The sequence below is a fragment of the Lacerta agilis genome, chromosome 13, assembly GCF_009819535.1.
Source record: "Lacerta agilis isolate rLacAgi1 chromosome 13, rLacAgi1.pri, whole genome shotgun sequence".
NCBI lineage: Eukaryota > Metazoa > Chordata > Lepidosauria > Squamata > Lacertidae > Lacerta > Lacerta agilis.
In genome coordinates, this window is record NC_046324.1 from 23,871,791 (window position 1) to 23,893,095 (window position 21,305).

At 45.4% G+C, this 21,305-nt stretch overlaps 1 protein-coding gene across 3 annotated transcripts in view; it reads right to left on the reverse strand.

The window, feature by feature from the left end:
• Positions 1–4,237: 4,237 nt before the first annotated feature.
• Positions 4,238–21,305, reverse strand: part of DPP8 (dipeptidyl peptidase 8) — a 29,241-nt gene continuing 12,173 nt past the window's right edge. For all 3 annotated transcript variants that reach the window (XM_033166810.1, XM_033166813.1, XM_033166812.1), the window contains 12 exons: positions 20,729–20,829; positions 19,147–19,324; positions 16,140–16,299; positions 15,319–15,398; positions 13,391–13,543; positions 12,889–13,024; positions 12,338–12,483; positions 12,091–12,237; positions 11,595–11,747; positions 9,061–9,203; positions 6,924–7,035; positions 4,238–4,635 (listed from right to left, as the gene is read on the reverse strand). In XM_033166810.1, coding sequence (XP_033022701.1) covers positions 4,510–4,635; positions 6,924–7,035; positions 9,061–9,203; positions 11,595–11,747; positions 12,091–12,237; positions 12,338–12,483; positions 12,889–13,024; positions 13,391–13,543; positions 15,319–15,398; positions 16,140–16,299; positions 19,147–19,324; positions 20,729–20,829 — 1,635 coding nt within the window. In that variant the 3' untranslated portion in view covers positions 4,238–4,509. The remainder of the gene's footprint in view (positions 4,636–6,923; positions 7,036–9,060; positions 9,204–11,594; positions 11,748–12,090; positions 12,238–12,337; positions 12,484–12,888; positions 13,025–13,390; positions 13,544–15,318; positions 15,399–16,139; positions 16,300–19,146; positions 19,325–20,728; positions 20,830–21,305) is intronic.

The following is a 21,305-nucleotide window of genomic DNA, read 5'->3' on the forward strand; positions in this document are numbered from 1 at the left end:
CAAGCGTATGCTCAACCAGCAACCTTGTGCCTGAACCTGCCTTGGACCTTGACCTGCTCCCTGCCTCGCTCCCCGCCGGACTGACCTCCTTTGGACCCCGAGACCCAGGACTGGACTTGGACCTCGCTTCACGGACAAACCCTTGGGGCCAGCACAATAAGGCTATCAATGGCTACTAACCGTAGTGGTTATGTTTTTACCAGCGTGAGGAATGCTGTTGGGCTGTGGACTTTCTTGTGGGCTTCCCATAGGTATTGGGTTTGTATTTGGTTTGCTACGGTGAGAACAGGATGCTGAACTTACTGGGTCTTTGCTCCAGCAGGGCTCTTTTTGCATTCATATATCCCATACAGGTGAGGCACCGAGATGCCTTGTGACATCTTGGACAATAAAACAAGTCGCTCTTTTGGGCTGCAGCATCTTTAAACACACTCAGCCTGAAGCTGTGGATGATGATCTCCCACAACTCCCTCCATAGAGGAGCTAACCACATGTAATTTGCAGGTTGTCTTGTGTTACAGCACTGCCTGCTGGTTGTAGGAGAACCTCTCATAGTTTGATCTAATGATTCCTCACAGCCACAAGGGACAAAAAAAAATTAAAGTTTCCATTTCTGATTGTAGCAGGCCGACAACACTTCCATGTTCCTTACTTGCAGTTCCTGACTCAGTTAAAGGAGCAGAACTGAGATATGAAATCCTCTGCCCCCCACCCTGTAAGCTTTGACGTTGAGTTCAAATTCCACAGACTTCGCATATAAAGAGGTTCTCCCCTCGCTGTGCATTGCCTTAGCTCACCAAGTCAAATAAGAATGGTATTTTATTTTATTTTATTTTATTTTATTTTATTTTCTCCTCTGCTCTCCTCTCCTCTGTTCACCATGGACTGTATCCAATGCTCTCTGTCCATCTTCATGAGCTGATGAGTGATTTTTAATATTGTGCCACAGAGAAATCCAAGAAAACTATTGTCTGACAGGTTGCACAATCTCCAATGCAAAAAATAATAATCATCAGCTACCTGCTTGTGCACCTTATTATTATTTATTATTATTTCATTAAATTTATACACCGCTTGATGGTTAAAAAAACAAAAACCACGTCAAAGCGGTTTACAAAAAGATAAAACCACAAAATCAAGAAGAAGAAAAATCACAACCATACTTTAACTCATACAATAGTTAAAATACTAAAGGAGATTAAAATTACCTCAACTTTACAAGCATCTCTTTAGGCTTGTCTAAGTAAGAATGTCTTTAGCAGGTGCTGAAAAGAGTGCTTGATCTCAATAGGCAACAAATATTTTACTAGCAGAGCAACTATGCCACTAAGTGACTAAAACTTTGCACTACAGTGGGTACAACCCAGTTACTAGGAAATAAACGTTAAATAAGGACATTGGCTGGGTTGCATTTTCTGGGTTAGGTGGGTATTCACTGAGTTGTAGGGCTGGAAGGGATCCCAAGGGTAATCTAGCCCAGCCCCCTACAATGCAGGAATCACAGCTAAAGAACCCCTGACAGATGGCCCTCCAACCTCTCTTTAAAAACTTCCTATGAAGAATTGGCCACCTCCCAAGGTAGTCAGTTTCACTGTCCAACAATACTTACCATCAGGAAGATATTCCTAATGTTTGGCTCTGTGGTCTTAAACCACTGAGCCTCTTGGGCTTGCTGATCAGAAGGCCGGCAGTTTGAATCCCCATGACGGGGTGAGCTCCCGTTGCTCTGTCCCAGCTCCTGCCAACCTAGCAGTTCGAAAGCACGCCCGCGCAAGTAGATAAATAGGCACTGCTGCGGCAGGAAGGTAAACGGCATTTCCGTGCACTCTGGCTTCTGTCACGGTGTCCCATAGCGCCAGAAGCGGTTTAGTCATGCTGGCCACATGACCTGGAAAGCTGTCTGTGGACAAATACCGGCTCCTTCGGCCTGAAAGCAAGATGAGCGCCGCAACCCCCATAGTCGCCTTTGACTGGACTTAACCGTCCAGGGGTCCTTTACCTTTTACCTTATTGTCATTTGAATCAATTGGTTCGAGCCCCACCCTCTGGAGCAGGAGAAAACAAGTGTGCTCCATCTTCCATGCGGCAACACTTCAGACATTCGAAAATGGCTCTCATGTCACCTCTCAGTCTTCCTATTCTTTAGGCTGAACATACTCCAGGCTCCCTCAACTATTCCACATGAGGCTTGGTTGCCAGACCCTTGGTTGCCCTCCTCTGCGCAGAACAGGACACAGTACTCCAGGTGTGGTCTGACCAAGGCAGAATAGAGTGGTATTATTACTTCCCTTAATCAGGACACTATACTTCTGTTGATGAAGCCTAGAATTGCATTGAATTGATTCATGTTTAGCTTGTGGTCTACTCCGACACCTGGATCTTTTTTTACATAGACTGATGTCAAGCCAGGTGTCCCCCGCCTCATATTTGTGCAGCTGGCTCTTCCTGCCTAAGTGCAAAACCTGTCATTTGCCCCTACATTTTGGACCCAGTTCTCCAACCTGTTAAGGTCATCTTGAATCCTGATTTCGTTTGATGACGTATTAGCTACCCCTCCCAGTTTGTTAGAGGGACCGAAAAATTAAGTAGAGCTTAATTTTTCTGAGGGAGGTGGCGAGACCTTCTTGGGAAAGGCTGCCAGGCTGTTTGGCCTGATTCCAAAAGGAATCAGGAAAACACAAGCTAACTAGATGCTTCCTCTTTGCATAATCAGGGACATTGATGTGCAGATGCGACACCGGAGATGCTCAGCCTGGTTACTATGAGCCAGGTGTTTCGAAACAGCAGGACGGTGTGTTCTGAAACTGAAAACCCGAACGTCTACTTACCGGTGCAGAACAAAGTGAACAAGGCGTCAAGGGAGGGGGTGGAGGATGCATGTACAGGGACACGGGGTGCGTTTGCAGAGTTTTCGTTAGCCAAGCGAACAGGAGCTTAGGTGTGTGTGTGGGTGGGTGTTCCAAGCCAAAATGCTCGTTACCTTAGTACCACCTTCCCCGCTTTAGCTGAAAATGCAGAACAGTCTGCATTTGGAGCTGAAGAGACCCCACCTCTCTGGTCAGCTTTTGAAGGAAGGTGCGGCAAGGAGGTAAACAGCTCATGGAATCTCGGGGGGCTTTGGGAACACAAAGCTCTGACCTCTGAAGCTGCTTATAGTCTGCACATGCAGCATTCAAGAGAACCTCAACACTTTTAAAGATCAGGAAATCTTCCCATCAGCTCTTAGGCTGGTGGCCACTAATGAAAAATCGTGCTCTGCAGTGGTCCCAGGGCCTGAGGGATGACAGCTTGCCCCTTTGAAATGGGTGGCTCATAGGGACATCGGAAGCTGCCTTACACTAAGTTGGCGCATCGAGTTCAGTAATGTCAGCACTGACTGGTAGGGTTTCAGGCAGTGGGTGCTCTGCTACTAAGCTATGGGAAAGCGAGTCCATTTATAAAACACAGCTTCTCCTACCAAATGGGCTTCTTCCTCGACGGCCAACAAAGTTCCCAACTGACCACCCTATCATTAGCCACCCATAAAAGTGTTAATATTACATGGACAGAATGTCCAAAGCTACTGTGTTTTGAAGAACAAAGAAACGGGGGGGGGGGGGGGAGATAGGAAAAGAGCCAAAGCAACCCAAATAGTAATAATAACCGTGCAAATGCAACACTCATTCATAGAATAGTTGCTGCTCATTCATAGAATCACAGAGCTGCTGGAAGGGAAACCAAGAGTTATCTAGTTCAACCGCCAGCAGTGCAGGAATCACAGCTTATCACACAGCTCACATTTGTGATATATAGTTTCTGTTTTTATCTCGTTTTCGGAACTTTTACTGGATAATAAATGTTGTATTATCATTGTATTTCTGAGAAAGCTGCTTAGAGATCTTTACGATATTAAGCAGTAAAGTCGTACCTTGGATCTCAAACGCCTTGGCTCCCAAAAAAACCAGCTTCCAGGCAATCGAAACCCGCAAGCGAGTGTTCTAGTTTCCGAACAATTTTCAGAAACCGAACGTCCGGCATGGCTTCTGCAGATTCCAGTTGGCTGTAGGACACTCCTGCAGCCAATCGGAAGCCGCGCCTTGGTTTTCGAACAGTTCCGGGAATCAAACGGGCTCCCGTAACGCATTCTGTTCGAGAACCAAGGTACGACTGTATAAAGTTTTGGGCAAGTACAGAGTAAGCACACTTACTCTGGAGTGCGTGAACCACCCTTAAAGAGAAAAACCTCTAGACTGCCAAGTAGCACAGATGTTGACTTTTTTTTATTTACATTTAAAAGTATTCATTTGCTGTACAGCGTCGTCTCCTTGTATGGCACCGGGTTGACTTTTTTTTAAAAATAAGGAGAAATAAAACGAAGCAAGGCTGAGGACGTGTCGATCGATCTGTGTGGGAAGCAGGCACCAACAACATGACACCCCTTTCCGAGGTGTTTGGTTAAGCAGCTGTATTTGTCTGTGCTGAGAGTTCCTGGGAGGGTGGGCAGGAGGGAGGTTAGGGGGGGGGGTGTCATCAGTGCTCTGCCTTCAGCACGGCCATGTGTGAGCCCAGGTTCTCCTGGAGATAATACAGGAGGTGAAGTTCATAGTGTTCTCCAGACTCAGGGACCCTGATGCTGTGCCTCTCTTGTGGATAGATCTAAAGAAAGCGGGGGAAAGGAGTCAATTTTCCTTCTCTCTTGAGTTATTCACATAATCTGCTGCTTCAGACGCCTTTATCTTTTTGCCCAGGCTTTCTTTGGCCCTGCCTTCGCTGTCTGAATTCTTATTTTTTAATATGCTTTTATACTAGTGCTTTACTGGTTTTAAGTTCTATCACTGCATTATTGTTGCAGTGATAGTATTGTTTTTGTGTAGTGCGTTGCTAGGTATCTTTCTGAATGTTAAGACTCGCAGGTTTCCTCACACTCGGCCCTGCAGATGTTTCTGGCCTACAACTCCCATGATTCCCTAGCTAGCAGGGCCAGTGGTCAGGGATGATGGGAATTGTAGTCTCAAAACATCCGGAGGGCCGAGGTTGAGGAAGCCTGGTTAAGAGGTTTACAAATGCTTCTCTAAATGCCCCCCTTTATCACATATACAGCACAACACGATAATGGCCAATCCCCCCGCAAGAGCACCTGAATCTATATGGCTAACCTGACCCACTCAACTCGCCACCCCCCCTGCAAACAAAACATACTTGCAACCAACCAAACACCACCAACCAAGCTCTGGACCCTCCATTCTCTTGCAATGCCAATAAAAATAAATACATATGTATAAATAAAGGACCTACCCACGTGATGCTGACACAACCCCCCTGCACAAACACTATGCAGTAGAACGAAATATCATTATCCCCACCCCCAACCGATCTATCTCTCCCTCCCTCCTTCTTCCCCCAAGCGCACAATGTCTTTAACAACCGTGTTTCATACCAAATGTAAATGAACTGTGAGAAAGACTCAACGAATTGAAAGTGGAGACGCTCTGTGTACTTTCCCTTGTTGATTTGTTGGTTTTATTACACAGGAAAAACTTTTAATAAAAACTTTAAAAGCAAAAAAAAAAAAAAAAATGCTTTTATAGAGGAAGAAGCAGGAATCCTCAAACTTTCTGGGCCCTGGGGGCACATTTGCAAATTGCCCTTGGCACCTCAAAGCAACCATTTCAAGAGAAGAAAAACTGGCAATGCTCGCAATTAGCACTGGTAAACTAAATATAGCCAAGGGAATTAAAGACACATTTTGGGTGAATTGGCATCCTTTTCTTACATGCAGTGCTAAAGAGGAAAATCCTTTTCCACGATATTCCTTTTTTTTGTTTCGTTACTGTGATTGCATGTGGTAACTGGAACTACCACACAACTAAAAACAGAACAACTTAAGAGATCTAAGCACTGATGTAATGTAACCTCAAGTGTTCAGAAAGTCCAGAAGGGTAAGCTTTGTTCCAATGCTATGGTTGCTGTTTTGTAATTTAAGAAAATAAAGTTTTATTTTTATTTTTATTTTTTTGCGATACTCAGAATCATAACAAAACAAGCAAAACACCTACACACCCCACAAAAAGCCCAATAAAGCACAGACAACATGAAGAAGTAGGCACCCACCACAACCAACCTCAATTGTTTTGATAATTTTTTTTTTTAAAAAAAAAACACTAGTGGGCGGTTGGTGGGCAGCAGAAAAGATGGTTAAGAGCAGGGATCAGCAAACTTTTTCAGCAGGGGGCCGGTCCACTGTCGCTCAGACCTTGTGGGGGGCCAGACTATCTATCTATCTATTTAAAAAGAAGATGCAAGAGACCATGAGCCCCGGTGGCTGCTTACCTGTGTCTTGTGAGCGGCAGGGGCTGGAGGCGGTGGCGGAGGGACGATGAGCGGCGCGCAAAAGGGCGCCGGAGAGGGGCTGCTTAAAATGGTGGTCGCTTGAGCACTGCTGCTGCTGCTGGCACCAACAAAGCCCAGCCCCCTTCCTACTCTAGGCAGGGCGGGGAGAAGCCAGGGGGAGGGAGGAAGGAGCTGCCGCCGCCGTGGGAGGGAGAGGGAAAGAACGTGCACGCAGGCGATCCACGCAGCGATTCCCGGACCGTCCGCGGGCTGGATCCAGAAGGCAATTGGACCTGATCCGGCCCGTGGGCCTTAGTTTGCCTACCCATGGTTAAGAGGTTCAGAGAAGGCCAGGATGTGAAGCCTTTGTGGATATGAAGCTTATCCTAGCTTGTTCCAAAGGCACTTACCACGGTTTCTCAGTTGGGACAAAATGGCGAACTATAGTTAATGGAAGACTCCCCGGTTTGTTTGCCATAGTGTGAAGGGAAGAGCAAGGGAGATGTGTATGTGACCAAAAGGCATGTTCGTATCTGGCTGGGGCTGATGGGAGTTGTAGTCCAAAACGGGTGGGAGGGCACCAGGTCAGCGAAGGATGCTCTAGAGCATCTTACCTGTAGATCGTAAGGCTTCGCAGCCCGGACCAGAAAACTAAGCAAGATGCTTGTATGTGCAAAATGAACATTTTCATCGAGGAATCCATGCAACAGTAACAACCGGTTGGGTCTGAAAGGACATGGGGAGAAACAATAAGCAAAGCTACAGATCGTTTGAACTAGAATTTCTTCGAATCCTGGTATCATCTGAAGATACCTATGTAGCTAATTCCGGAAGGGGAGCCTGAAATAACAGGCTTCCAGGGTTGGAATTTCCCCCACTGCTTTATTTTTCCCACAGCCCATTTTAATCATTCAGAAATAGAGAGAGATTCATAAAACCAATTAGTAACAAAATGCACAAATGCAAGTCATACTGGGCAACTGAACATCAGAGTGGCAATTATTTTTTTCAGCTGACTATCCCTAGGAAGTGACACAGAAAGATCTTTAGGCCTGCTAAATGGGTTATGTTAACTTTTTCCAGTCCCCCCCCATTCAGTCCTCCACTTAAAATCTAAATAACGGAAGGAAAGCTTTAAGCTGACATGTTTGGGATTCCTTTTAAAAAAGGTATTCTTTTTTCTAGAGTTTATAAAGAGAAATACAAAACAATCTCAAATATCCTTTTTGTCGAACATTATTCTAAGTAAAATAAAAACATGACAAAAAAAGAAAAGAGAGAGAGAGAGAAAAGAAAGAGAGAGAAAAAAGAACTTTCAAGAGGAAATAGAAAACATGCAATTCAGAAATTAAAGAACTCCCCATTCTTAGTCTGTCCGCTATATATAAACAATAATCACTTCATCCATGTTTAGGATTCCAACAAAATAATTTCCAAACCGAGTTTTCAATTAGCTTGGTCATCTAAACCATGCGAATATCACAATCTTATGGACGACTGCTTATAAGCCCTATTAAGTTCAATGGAACTTACTCCCATGAAAACACATATAGGAGGGATGGGGAACTTGTGGCCTTCCAGTTGCTGCGCCCCAACTCCCAATGGCTCCTGCAGCCAGCATGACCAATGGTCAGGAATGTTGGGGAACAGCAACAACTATAGGACCGCAGGCCAAACTCCCCCAGCACAGAAGATCACAGCTGAAATGCACTTAAACTGATTTCCCCCTTGTAATAAAATGATTTAACTACTTTCGGATAGCGAGCTAACGGTTCCCGTATCTACAGAATATGCCTGTTCTGGTTTATTTATATACCACTTTTTGGCACAGGATAATTTATGGGGTAAACCTCTGTGAAGCAAATCAAATGTGTGAAATCAGATCTCTCATTGATTTAGGACAGCAGAAACGTGTTCTAAGTTTTCTGGAAAACCCACATCGCTGATCCCAAGGCTCCAAAACAATAAACTTCCCCCAGCCTCCCATCTCTCCATTCACCATCCCGGAAGATTTAAACACATACAGTGGTGCCCCGCTAGACAAAAATAATTCGTTCTGCGAAAATTTTCGTCTAGCGGGTTTTTCGTCTAGCGAAGTGGCAATGACAGCCGCGCTTTCGCTAGACGGAAAAAAAGACGAAAAATTTTCATCTTGCAAGGCAGCCCCATAGACTTTTTTGTCTTGCGGGGCAGCCTCCCGCTAGACGAATGCCTTCGTCTAGCGAGTTTTTCGTCTTGCGAGGCATTCGTCTAGCGGGGCACCACTGTAATTTAAACCCCAGGCCAGTAAGAAAAGGTGGGAACGGATGAGAGAATACCAGCCTAAGACGGAAGAAGCAGGCAGTGTCTGTGTCTGTATGGAGGAGCTGACAGGGCCACTCTAGGATAGAAAACACAATCTTCCCTCTCAAACCCTGTTAACAACAACTGTGGCTGATCTACAGCCAGCCACTAGGGTGGCATGTCTAATTAATGCACTTAATTAGCACTGGGGCTAATTGCGTAATTTGAGGCAGGGGGGAGGTCCGTCTGCAATTTCTTGAGGCAAAAGTTAATACTTTAATGACAACAAGGCTAGAAAAGCAGATTACTCATAATGGGCCATGATTATGTAAATGCCCATTCAAGTTTATTAAGTGGTTCTTTACTACCACGCAACCATTTAAGCATTTAATTAGGCAAGAAACAGCAGCGTTAGGTCGGAATTGAGCACAGTTGGGGGTGAGGGGGGGGGGCCAGGAACACACTTACTCTGAAGGAAACTTATCCGCTTGCATAGCCACAGAGCCGAGGTAATAGCCCTGTTCGTTATTATCTGGGTGACCCATGTAGCGCTCGGTGTATCCTGTATCGTAGAAGAGCCACAGGGTGACTGGGGCACCAGCGATGGCGACCTATGGGTAAGAAGACGGTCAGCGTTGTGTTATTCTCATTAATGCATTTATTTCATAAAATCTACATACAGGTGAAACTCGAAAAATTAGAATATCGTGGAAAGGTTCATTTCTTTCAGTAATTCAACTTAAAAGGTGAAACTAATATATGAGATAGACTCATGACATGCAAAGCGAGGTATGTCAAGGCTTTATTTGTTATTAATTGTGATGATTATGGCGTACAACTGATGAGAACCCCAAATTAACAATTTCAACTTTGGGGTTTTCATCAGCTGTGAGCCATAATCATCACAATTATAACAAGCAAAGGCTTGACATATCTCGCTTTGCATGTCATGAGTCTATCTCAGTAGCTAATGAAAACAATTGCTTACATAAATGGACTTTTCCACGATATTCTAATTTTTCGAGTTTCACCTGTACATAACGTTGGATTGTTTTTTTGGGGGGGGGGGATATGAAAGCGGTCTGCAAAAAGAATGAAACAATGAAATTATCAGTAAGAGGAAAAAGCGGAAAACCCCAATGGTAGCTTTTGTGAATTGTGACTTTCTTTTTCTTTTCTTTTTAATATAATTTTTATTTTATTTTTTCTGTTTTACAATTTCAAATAGACATTTTACATCCTTAAGATATCAATGACTTCCCTTCTTCTCTTTCCATGGTTCATTTGACATATCTTCATAGCTGTCAACCCTCCCTGCTGTTTCCCAATAAGGGAATTTCCCGCAAAAAAGGGGGAAAAGTTGACAGCTATGCATATCTTATATCCCTGCATATTTTACAAAAATTATGCCAATGGTTTTCCGTTATTGCATCCATCAAAACTTGTTTACACAGTTGAATTTATCTTAATGCTGCCAACGTTTTCAGCCGTACACAATTATTTTCCATATACAGTCATACCTCAGGTTACAGACGCTTCAGGTTGTGTGTTTTCGGGTTGCGCACTGCGCCGAACCCAGAAGTACCGGAACAGATTACTTCCGGGTTTCGGCACTTGTGCAGAAGCGCTAAATCATGCTTTGCGCATGCGCAGAAGCGCCGAATTGTGACCCGCATGTGTGCAGACGCAGCGCTGCGGGTTGCGAACACTGCGGGTTGCAAATGTGCCTCCCGCATGGATTACGTTCACAACCCAAGCGTCCACTGTATTCAATAAACGTTTCCCAATCTTCTCTAAACGTTATGCTCTTCTTGTTCTCTTATTCTACATCAGGGGTCTCCAACCTTTTTCAGCCATGGGCCGGTCCACTGTCCCTCAGACCATGTGGTGGGCCGGACTATTTTTGGGGGGGGCGGGGGAATGAACAAATTCCTATGCCTCACAAATAACCCAGAGATGCATTTTAAATAAAAGGACACATTCTACTCATGCAAAATCACGCTGATTCCCAGACCATCCAGGGGCCGGATTTAGAAGGCGATTGGGCCGCATCAGGCCCACAGGCCGTAGGTTGCCTACCCCTGTTCTACATGTTAAGTCTGCGAGTTGTGCATATTCTGTCAACTTAAGTTGCCACTCTTCTTTGGTTGCGACCTCACTCGTTTTCCTTTTGGGGGCTAACAAAACACGGGCTGCAGTTGCTGCATACATAAATAACCTTTTCCAGAATGTGACCTTCTTCCCTTGACATATAGCTTATGTCTCCCTTTCACAATTGATGCCACTGATGGCAGCTGTCTGTGTGTGAATTTGTGGCCAAACAGAAATAAAATTGACTTTTCTCAGAAAAAATAAACTCTGGATATGACTTATAAAAAAGGGAGGGGGAGGTGCCACCACTCTGAAGGCCCTATTGCGACATTGTACAGAACGGACCTGCTGATGAGATGGTATCTGTTGGAGCCAATGGGCTGGGTATGTAAAAGACTACCTTTCAAGTAATCCAGTTCCAAGTTTTATGCAACTTTATATAGTGGTATCAATACCTTTCATTCGCCATGGGCAGAGATATCCAACTTTTTCATTTTATGAGGCAGGCACTCGTTTTCTCCTGACTGGGGGCTGAATTTTCCATACAAACTTGACCCCATGCGAATGGGATTCTTTGGGGGGAAGGACCATAGGTCAAGAAGGGTTGAGCACCTGCAGGAAGTTCAGGTTCAGCCCCTGGCAGCATCTCTGGGTAGGGCCGGGAAAGATTGCCTGCCTGAAACCCTGGAGAGCTGCTGCCAGTCAGTGTTGACAATACTGAGCCAGATGGGCCAATGGGTCTGGCTCAGCATAAAGCATCTTCTTATGTGTTATATTTACAAATGGCACAATCAATCCTAACACGGTCAAACAAACAGGACATCTTGCAAAAGCTGGAAATGGAAACACGCAACAGTCGCAACACACACACACACACACACAGCCGGCTGTCTTGTTGCACATTATCCTACCTTGAAGATCTCTGGCTTCTGCAATAAGGCCATAAGGGAGAGGTATCCCCCGTAGGACCAGCCATGAATGCCAACCCGGTCCAAGTCAATGAATTCGTATCGGGAAGCCAAATACTGCAAACCTTCCACTTGGTCACTTATTTCAATTTGTCCCTGTTGGAAGAAACCAACCCCCACCCCACCCCAAAAAATAATATTAGGCTTGGAAAAACAATGGCACCATGAACAATGGGGAGGGGGAAGTGTCATCATGCACAGGGAAGGGTTAACCTTTCACTCCCCAGCTGTTATCCCCCCCATCAGAAATAGGCTTGGGGGGGAAAGCCTTCTATGAACTCCAACGCAATGCTTTTTCCGAGCCTAAATGCAACTGGGAAAGGGGTGTGTGTGAGGCCTCCAAGGCAGAATTCTATGAGATTATCTCATCTCTTAATAAAATGCAAGGTTGCAGCACTCAGACCTGAGTCAGGACTTCTGTACCCATTGAGCAGCTTACCATCTTATATTTAAAGGCACCTTCGAACTTCAGACCGCGGTGGCAGGATCCCCTGTTGTCAATCACCACCACAACATAACCAAGGGACGCTAAGGTGTTCAGGCGGAAGTATTTGACCCCTTTAAACCGGTTGTTCACAAGTTGCACCTGGAAGGAAGCGCAGATTAAACTTCTACACTGCACACACAGGGGCTGATAAAAACAACATTTTTATTAACAGCTTCCAGGAACAATGTTATCAACTGACCTGGGGGCCCCCATATATGAAGAGTACTGTGGGGTACTTCTTCCCGAGTTGTAGATTGTGGGGCTTGTAGATCATCCCATAAAGCAAAAACCCTGAGGAGCTCTCGAAAGAGAAGATCTCGGGCGGAACGTAATCTGGGAGAGGCCCTGCAAGGATGCAAGCACAGCTGTCGTTTGCGATCGGCATGGCAGAGCGGAGTTGGCCCTTGCATCCCAATGCTGAACATCCACAGGTTCCCAAACCCTTCAGTCCAACCCATCTCAATAACCACAAGCCTCAAATTTAAAGCAAGACGTATTTAGGAACAGCTTCAGATGAGTGGGTGTGGGTGTCCCTACCGGCATCCAGGATGTCACAAGTACTAGCCAACAGGTGCTTTACCTGAAACGGTTATAATAATAAGCATTCTTGAGTGCTGACAGTCATACATTGGAAGTCGAACGGAATCAGTTCCGGAAGTCTGTTCAACTTCCAAAACATTCAGAAACCAAAGCGCTCAGGGACAGATGTCCTTTCACCTTCTTAAAAGCCTGACACCGTATTTGAAATACCTGCGGAATCTAAAATGGTAGCCCAGAATTCCTTGGACCTGTTGGAAATGTCATCTTCGAGGCCAGTCAGCTTGTAGAGAGACACCTCGTGCGGGTTCCTCTGGTTGCTGAATTTACAAATCACCATGTCGCAGTTCTAGAGGGCAGGAGGAGAAATAAGTGACCACCTCTGAAAACCAGCCTGGGCCTACCAGGTGATTTCCCTCAAGGTTTATGCTGCTATCACATGATGCTTTATACCATTTCCCTGTTAGTTTCCATATTATATTTGAGCTTCTACCCAACAGAAAAGCCATATCCGGAAATGTTGTTGAATCTCGTAGACGTTTAGTGCCTGTGTTAATTGGTTCCAGAAATAATCAGTTTGCAAACCAATTAACCCATAAAATTGCAGGAGTAAAGAGATGGAATTCGGGGTTCTGCATCAGCACACAGTTCCTTCCTGCTATCTTCATGTGGGAACTCAGCTCAGAACAAAACCACAGCGAAGGAGGTGAAATACCTGACTGACGCAGCAGGCGTGGGAGAAACCAGCTTCTGTCAGTCGTTTGATCTCCCCGGGGTTCTCGTAGTTAACAACATACAAGTGATGTTCCAAGGGGGAATCCTTTGTACCTTCAAAATATACCAGTTTTTTAGCTTCATCCACCCGGATCTGATAAAAAACAAACAAACACACACACAAAAAACACAGAAGTGACCCAAGTTTGTACCATCAACAATTCCCAGGTTGGATTTAGTTCTAAGTCCATTTCAACTGCCTATGTGGAAAGCTAATTTAAAACCCAGGTATACCTAAAGGAAGAAGTTACATCCCTTTGCAGCCTCCTGGTTCAGGAAAAAAGGGTCTCAGGTCAATCTTGATGCTGGCCAGAGAATGAAGCGGTAGGACAGACTATACCGCTTCCTGCAGGGCACATACCACTTCCGACTGCAAATCCCTGCAAACTGAGGACTAGCACATCAGGAACAAAGATTCTATCTCAGCACAAACTATGCCAACTATGTTCGATTTCAACTAGCGGGGAGGATTCAAAAGATGTGTACCCCTCCCTGGATGAATACTGAGACCCGCACTGCCAACTTTCTTTCTTTTTTAAAAAGAGGCTTCTAGCATCTGCAGAACCCGAGATATGAAGGAAAACAAACAAACGCTATTCTCATTTTCTGTTTTTGTGGGAAATGAGCCTAATGTCCTTCCCTCCCTTTCAATGTCTTGTTTGCTCCCACCCCCAGAAAGATCCCTTTGGACACCAATGCCCCTGCTCTGGGGAGGAGTGGGAATTCCGTGAGCTGCAATGCCTGTTTCCCCCCCATTGCACAACTCCAACGGCATGGTTTCCCCCCCCCCCACTTCTAGCTTGGATTTCTGTGGGCGTATCCCTTAGAGGACGTGAAAACGGGGGCGGTGTTCAGATTCCCGAGCCCGTGGTGGGGTTGCATAACCCCTGTGACTGCTTCTTCATGCCCAGATATTTTGTAGGGGCCACAGATCCATGGAACCAAGCTGCAAGGTGGCGTGTTGCAGGTAGGAATGCCGATCTCTTGTTTGTTACTGGAGAGATCTGCTGTGCAGCTAACTCAGAGCAGGGCTTTTAGTGTGGCTGCCCCTGTCCTGTGTAATAGCATCCAAGATGCGACAGGCACCAATTTTCTGCAGTTTCTGGAAACAACTGAAGATATTTCTCTGCCGACAAGCCTTCCTAGCCAGACAAATTGGTCGCTGCCATCGGTGTCCACATTACATTGCGGTTCAAAAAACACAACATTTTCTACACTTTACATAAGATATTTATGGACCCAGGTGGCGCTGTGGGTTAAACCACAGAGCCTAGGGCTTGCTGATCAGAAGGTCGGCAGTTCGAATCCCTGCCACAGGGTGAGCTCCTGTTGCTCGGTCCCAGCTCCTGCCCACCTAGCAGTTCGAAAGCACATCAAAGTGCAAGTAGATAAATAGGGACTGCTCCAGTGGGAAGGTAAACGGTGTTTCCGTGCGCTGCTCTGGTTCGCCAGAAGCGGCTTTGTCATGCTGGCCACATGACCCGGAAGCTGTCTGCGGACAAACGCCGGCTCCCTCAGCCTATAGAGCGAGATGAGCGCCGCAACCCCAGAGTCGGACACGACTGGACCTGATGGTCAGGGGTCCCTTTACCTTTACCTATGTATGTGGATTGTGATCAATAAATGACAACGGCAACAATGAACCTAAACAATAATTCCACACAAATCCCTGACTGAATTGTCTGTTCTGTTTTTCACTATGTGTGCACTGAGGTTGCATTGTGTGGAAAGTTTCCCCCCTTGATCAGACTGGCTTGATGCTCAACCCATGTTTAAGCTCATGCTTTTTGAGGGTGGGGAAAGGTCAAGCACATACTTAAAATTCCCGAATGCATTCGCCCGATTAAAAATAAAATTGAAGGGTCTTACGTTGGACCCGTGTCGGCCAAGAACTTCCCATTCCCCACTGGTAATTGGCACCTCCTCTTTGATGGGGCACAGGAAATCACCTGCAAAAACCAAGATCAAAATTATCGGAATGTCTGCGCGGTGGCAGGGGCTGATGGGAGCTGTAGTCCAACAGCAGGTGAAGGCTGCCGTTGGGGCTGCTACAAGGAAGACCCTCTCCTGGGCTGTCACCCCACACACTTCTGAGGGCGGTGGAACAACCAAGAGGGCCCCCTCTGCTGATCTTGACATGCAGGAAGGCTGGTAGGGAATCACAGAATTGTATAGTTGGATGGGACCCCAAGGGTCCTCTAGTCCAACTCCCTGCAAGGGAAATCTGGGCTTTACAAGCCGAGGTTCGGATCCCTGTCTGCCCAGCACGAGGCAAGCCAGCCAGTTTCGGCTGTCAAGTTCTCCAGTCTAGATTACAGAGAGAAAATGCAAATTGTTGCTTCGTTTGCACACTGTATTCCACAAACGTTGGGTACAGGTCAGGACAAAGCAAAGCGCCCACACTTTCCATATCTTTCCTTTTGGGCTACTGAGATTCTTTACAACACTTCAAACTCATCTTCAGAATCATAAGGACTAGCAGCTTACTTTTTTATTTTAAAGTGGGGCGCAAGCTGACTTGCGGAAGTGCAGGATGCTTACACAGCCCCAATCCAAGCCTAACGGGCCGCTGCAATGCTGAGATGCCAACCTGAAAGAAATCTCCTAAGAAAATGAATTCCCTCAACCACCTGATGCAGTTTATTCTATTTCATTTGAACTTAGGAGCAAAAATGGCCAAAGGTGGTTACTTGGAGCAGGGAGTCCTCCACTCGAGCGCTTGTACCGGCTCTCCTTTAAAACGGTTGTGATTCTATACAGGTGGCGGAATCCTGTTTTGCACTCGGAGGCAAAGATGAACTCTATCTCATCCTCACTGGTTTGGGGGAAAACGTGGAAGATATCGTGGACCTGTTGGAACACAGGAGGGTTGGAAGTTGGAACGAAGGCTGGAGATTGGGCCAGTTCGCACGCAACTGTAAACCGAGGTTTAATATTACGTGGACAAGCCTAGTCAATGCAGAGCAAAGAAGAAGAAGAAGAAGAGTTTGGATTTGATATCCCGCTTTTCACTACCCGAAGGAGTCTCAAAGCGGCTAACATTCTCCTTTCCCTTCCTCCCCCACAACAAACACTCTGTGAGGTGAGTGGGGCTGAGAGACTTCAGAGAAGTGCGACTAGCCCAAGGTCACCCAGCAGCTGCATGTGGAGGAGTGGAGACACGAACCCGGTTCCCCAGATTACGAGTCTACCACTCTTAACCACTACACCACACTGGCTCTCTGCGTCTGCCTCCCACACCCCTTTCTTTCTTCTTTCAGCACAGTCATGTTTCACTTTTAAGGAACGCCAGCTTTGTGTGCTTTATGTTTGAACCAGGAATCTTGGTTTAACACAAATCTGTTTAGTTAAGGTTTGGAGGTGAAACTTGCTTGCTGTGAAACTTACCTGTTTGTTTCAAACCAGGATCCCTAGTACAAGCAATTAAAGCTAAGCTGGGATTCTTTAAAACTGAAACTAAGCTCTGTCAAAGTCTTCCTCCAGGACACAAAGCGTCAAGGCTGGCCAGCGCAGTGCTATGGACCAGAGTTTAGTGTTACCTGAAAATATAGTCGCTAGCAAAAGCAGCGTACCTGGATGTGTACAACTCAGTCCTTCTCTCTCCATCACCTTTGAGATGCCTTCCTTCCAAAATTCCCCTGCCTGTCCAGTCATTTCTTACCGATGACACAATCAGCACCTACCAACCCCTGGAGCCTGTGCGAGCTATTTCCTGTAGGGCAGGCAAACTGACCACCCACTTTCATTTAGAAGCTGCAATAGTTGTCAAGATTCTGTAGCTGACACTTTCCCTCCATGCAGTTACAGCATTGTCAATAAACTATGGCATCACACTAGGGCGTGGCTGAAGAACCTCAGACCCAGGGACTGAACGTGGCCCTCCAGGCCTCTCTATCCGGCCCTGAGGACTTCCTGTAGGATCCGCCCCTTCACTAGGCCAGCCCCCTCATCAGCCCTGCCTGTGTCTGGCTTGAATGTGTCCTTGGACTGTGGCAATGCTTCTTGCTTGCCTGGATGGAAAGTCATGTGTTGAAGTGGAGCAGGGGCGGAGCCTCTGACGTGGGTGTGGCCTGAACTTCAGCCAGTTGCACAAAGGCAAGAGTGACACCTGTTGCTCCACCAACTTTTGCCTCTAGCTCCACCCACACTAGCACGTGCCCCCTGGATTGTTGCCAAAGTGGCTGAATATGGCCCTTCGGCCTGAAAAGTCTCCCCACTCCAGGCTTCCTGTTTCCGGCGGTGAGAAATGGCTGACTCCCACACGATCGGACCTCAGCCGTGCCGGTAATTCAGGGTTGATATGGGGGTAATTAGCCATGGCAGACTCCCCAGGGTGGGGGAGGACTGTCTCGTAGACCCGCAAATCGTCCAAGATTGTCAGCTTGCATTAAGGGCAAGCGGCAGGACGCTGGGTCCCAGAGCATGAAGTCACTCTCACAAACCGGAAATATCTGTTTGATAAAATAATTAGATTTGGACAATAAACAGACATAGTCTGGACCAAAGAAGACTGAGGAAAAACCTGCAGAACTGCACAGTCCCTGGTGTTTAAGCTCAGACTTCATGGTGTTTGGATTTACGGAGGTGATTGGTATGTTCTTTTTTCTTCTTCTCAATACCTACAATTGTTTTTCTATGCCAAGCCTCATTAAAAAACCTATTTTTTAAAAAAAGTACAGATGGACTTCTATTTATAATTAAGTATTCAATTGCGCACTTTACTTAGACTTGAAAGACTTGATAAAGATAAAAGAAGAAACAAGATGGCGCTTGTTAATATGACACAGCATGGAAAAATGAGAATTCCTTCCTTTTATGAGGGAAGTGGGAAATACTTGCTAGCTGACTTTATAATGACTTGAGACAACAATTTGGGATAACATACAGTGCATCTGTTTGCAGAATTTCTTCATTATGAGCGAGAGAGAAGGCTAAATGGATGTCTAGCAACCCCCCTTCTAGGCCCCAGAGGCGGGGTTTGTGTGGTCTCTGGGAAAGCTCATCGATCGCCAAATGACTTATATCTGTGGAATACAGTTAATTTACATTCCAATATTGCAAACAGTATGCTCAACAATTTAATGATGGGAAATAATTGTGAATAGTAACAACTTAACAACTTGGAAGTTACTGCATCATTAAATTACAAACGACAGGCTTGGAAAACAGCCTGGATTGGAATAATTTAACAGTTTGGGAGCTGCTGTGTCATTAAACTTCAAACAATAGACTTGGACAACAGCCCGGATTAGAAGATTGGAATGAAGTCAGGAAAAGCTGCACTGGCAAATAGACAGTTGAATATATATATATATACACAAATAAAGCTGTATTTGATGGATGAAAGGATATATGATTTCTGACATGATTGAGAATCGCATAGCCAGGGACGGAGAACTTTAAAGCGTTAAGATCAGAACGTGGAAAATATGAGAACAACAAGAAGAAGGCAGGAACGAAGATATTGGAGATATACTTCAGAGGTCCAGACTATGGAAAGCCCGGAAAAATTAATAATTTGGATTGTAATTTGGTTGTTTTTTATTTTTGTTTATTGTTTTTAATTGGAATATGATGATGATTTGATGGATTTGCTAATTAGCTGTTTTTATTGGAAAATTAATAAAAAAGAAATAAAAGAAAAGAAAAGTCTCCCCACTACTAACAGGCCTTCACTCGAGGGGATAACATTCTTACATTTATCCAGATGTCTGTTGTTTCCTCGTAAACAATCAGCGGCGTGACAGAGTCGGGCACTGTGTCGATCAGTTTCTGCCTCTCCATGGCGTCCTCTTCCACGGGGATAAATAAAGCAGGGGGAAGGAGCACAATTTGAAGCCGCGTTTGGGAGCGATCAAGCAAGATGGCCCAAGCACTGTGGAGGGAAGGGGGAGAGCTTCGGAACATGGCAAGCTACGGCTGAGCACTGCAGTCAAAACCTCAGCTCCCGCAACCCCAGCTGGAGAGATCCAAACCCAAGTCCCCGTGGATGCCAGTGGGGCTTCCTTTCACGTTTCTGAGCACAATTCAAAGTGTTGGTGCTGACCTTTAAAGCCCTAAACACCCTCAGTGTCTCCACCCCCATCATTCAGCCTGGACACGGAGGTCCAGCGCCAAGGGCCTTCTGGCGGTTCCCTCACTGCGAGTAGCAAAGTTACAGGGAATGAGGCAGAGGGCCTTCTTGGTAGTGGCGCCCACCCTGTGGAACACCTCCCATCAGATGTCCAGAAGATAAAGAACTAAACAACTTTTAGAAGACCTGAAGGCAACCCTGTATCGGGAAGATTTTAATATTTAACGTTTTATCGCTTTTTATTATTATTACTAATATTCTGTTGGGAGCCACCCAGAGTGGCTGGGGAAACCCAGTCAGATGGGTGGGGTATAAATAAATCATCATCAACATTATCCAAGGAAGAGAGTTGGAGATGGTGCTCAACAAAAAACAGCTATCGACTGTGCAAGGGTCATTTGGAACAACTGAAGAAGGCTGATTTCATATCATATCAATCACAAATATGTTGCATTATGAATGTTATTGTTATTTATTTTGGAACGCCCCTCAATCGGGTCTCAAAAGCAATACAGCAAACTGTTTAGAAGCATGTCAATGGAAAGGGATCAAAGCATCGCAAGGCGTCGAAATTTTGGGAGGTTGGTTAGTTACAATGGAGTGGTTTCAGGATGCACATTTTTATTAATTATTATTACTATTAAAATAAATAATGTAATTAAAATAAATATTATTATTAAAATAAATAAAAAGTAAAAAAAAGAAGAAGCATATGTTGGCACTAAGCCGTATGTACCGTAATAAAAAATAACATTTATTTCATAGAATCAAAGCACTGTAGAGTTGGAAGGGACCCCGAGGGTCATCTAGTCCAACCCCCTGCAATGCAGGAATCACAACTAAAGTTTCCATGATAGGTGGCCATCCAACCTCTGCTTAAAAACCTCCAAGGGTTTGTTATATCCATTGACCACCTTCTTTCCTCCAAGGAGCTCAAGGTGGCACACATGGTTCTCCACTCCCCATTTTATCTCCATAACAACCCTGCAAGGCAGGTTAAGCTGAGAGAAAATAACTGGCCCAAGGTCACGCCCAGTGAGCTTCGTGGCCAAGCAGGGATTCGAACCCTGGTATCCCAGGTCCTGGGCTGACCCTCTAACCATTGCTCCACACCCTCCAATGTAAGGAGTTTGCCTCCTGCTCAGAACAGTCCAGTTCCAGCCAAGAGCTGCTGGAGAAATGCAGGAAACCATAAAAAACACGCACTATTTCCCCTCTCGGGTCCATCCTGCTCGAGTGATATACTCCACGCCTTCAAACAAGATCTCGAAGGGCTGGACGAGTTCCTTGTCGACCACATTGGAAATCTGCCAAGAGAGGTGAGGGTGGGGGAAAGTACCATTCAGAAAAGCTCTCCCAAAATGTGCTCTTCCAGCAAGCCTTTTAAGTCCAAATCTTTTATCCCAGCCTGCATCTGCACTGGGACTGCTTTTAAGAGGTTTTAAATACTGTATATTCTGGTGTATAAGGCTACTTTTTAATCCAGGAAAATCTTCTCAAAAGTCGGGGGTCGTCCTATACGCCGGGTGGAGAATCTGCGGTTGAGTATATCTCAAACTCTATATTTTAACTGGAAAAGTTGGGGGTCGTCTTATACGCCCAGTCGTATAAAATACAGTATATTTTTAAAAATTGTTTTCTCCATTGTTGTTTGGAAGGATGTGCAGCATACACATTTAATAATAATAATAATAATTAAAAAAAATAAAAGCTACTGATTTCACTAATTGCTGTGATTTTAATTCATTAATGAATGGTTGCATTATCAGTGGACTTGTTTCAG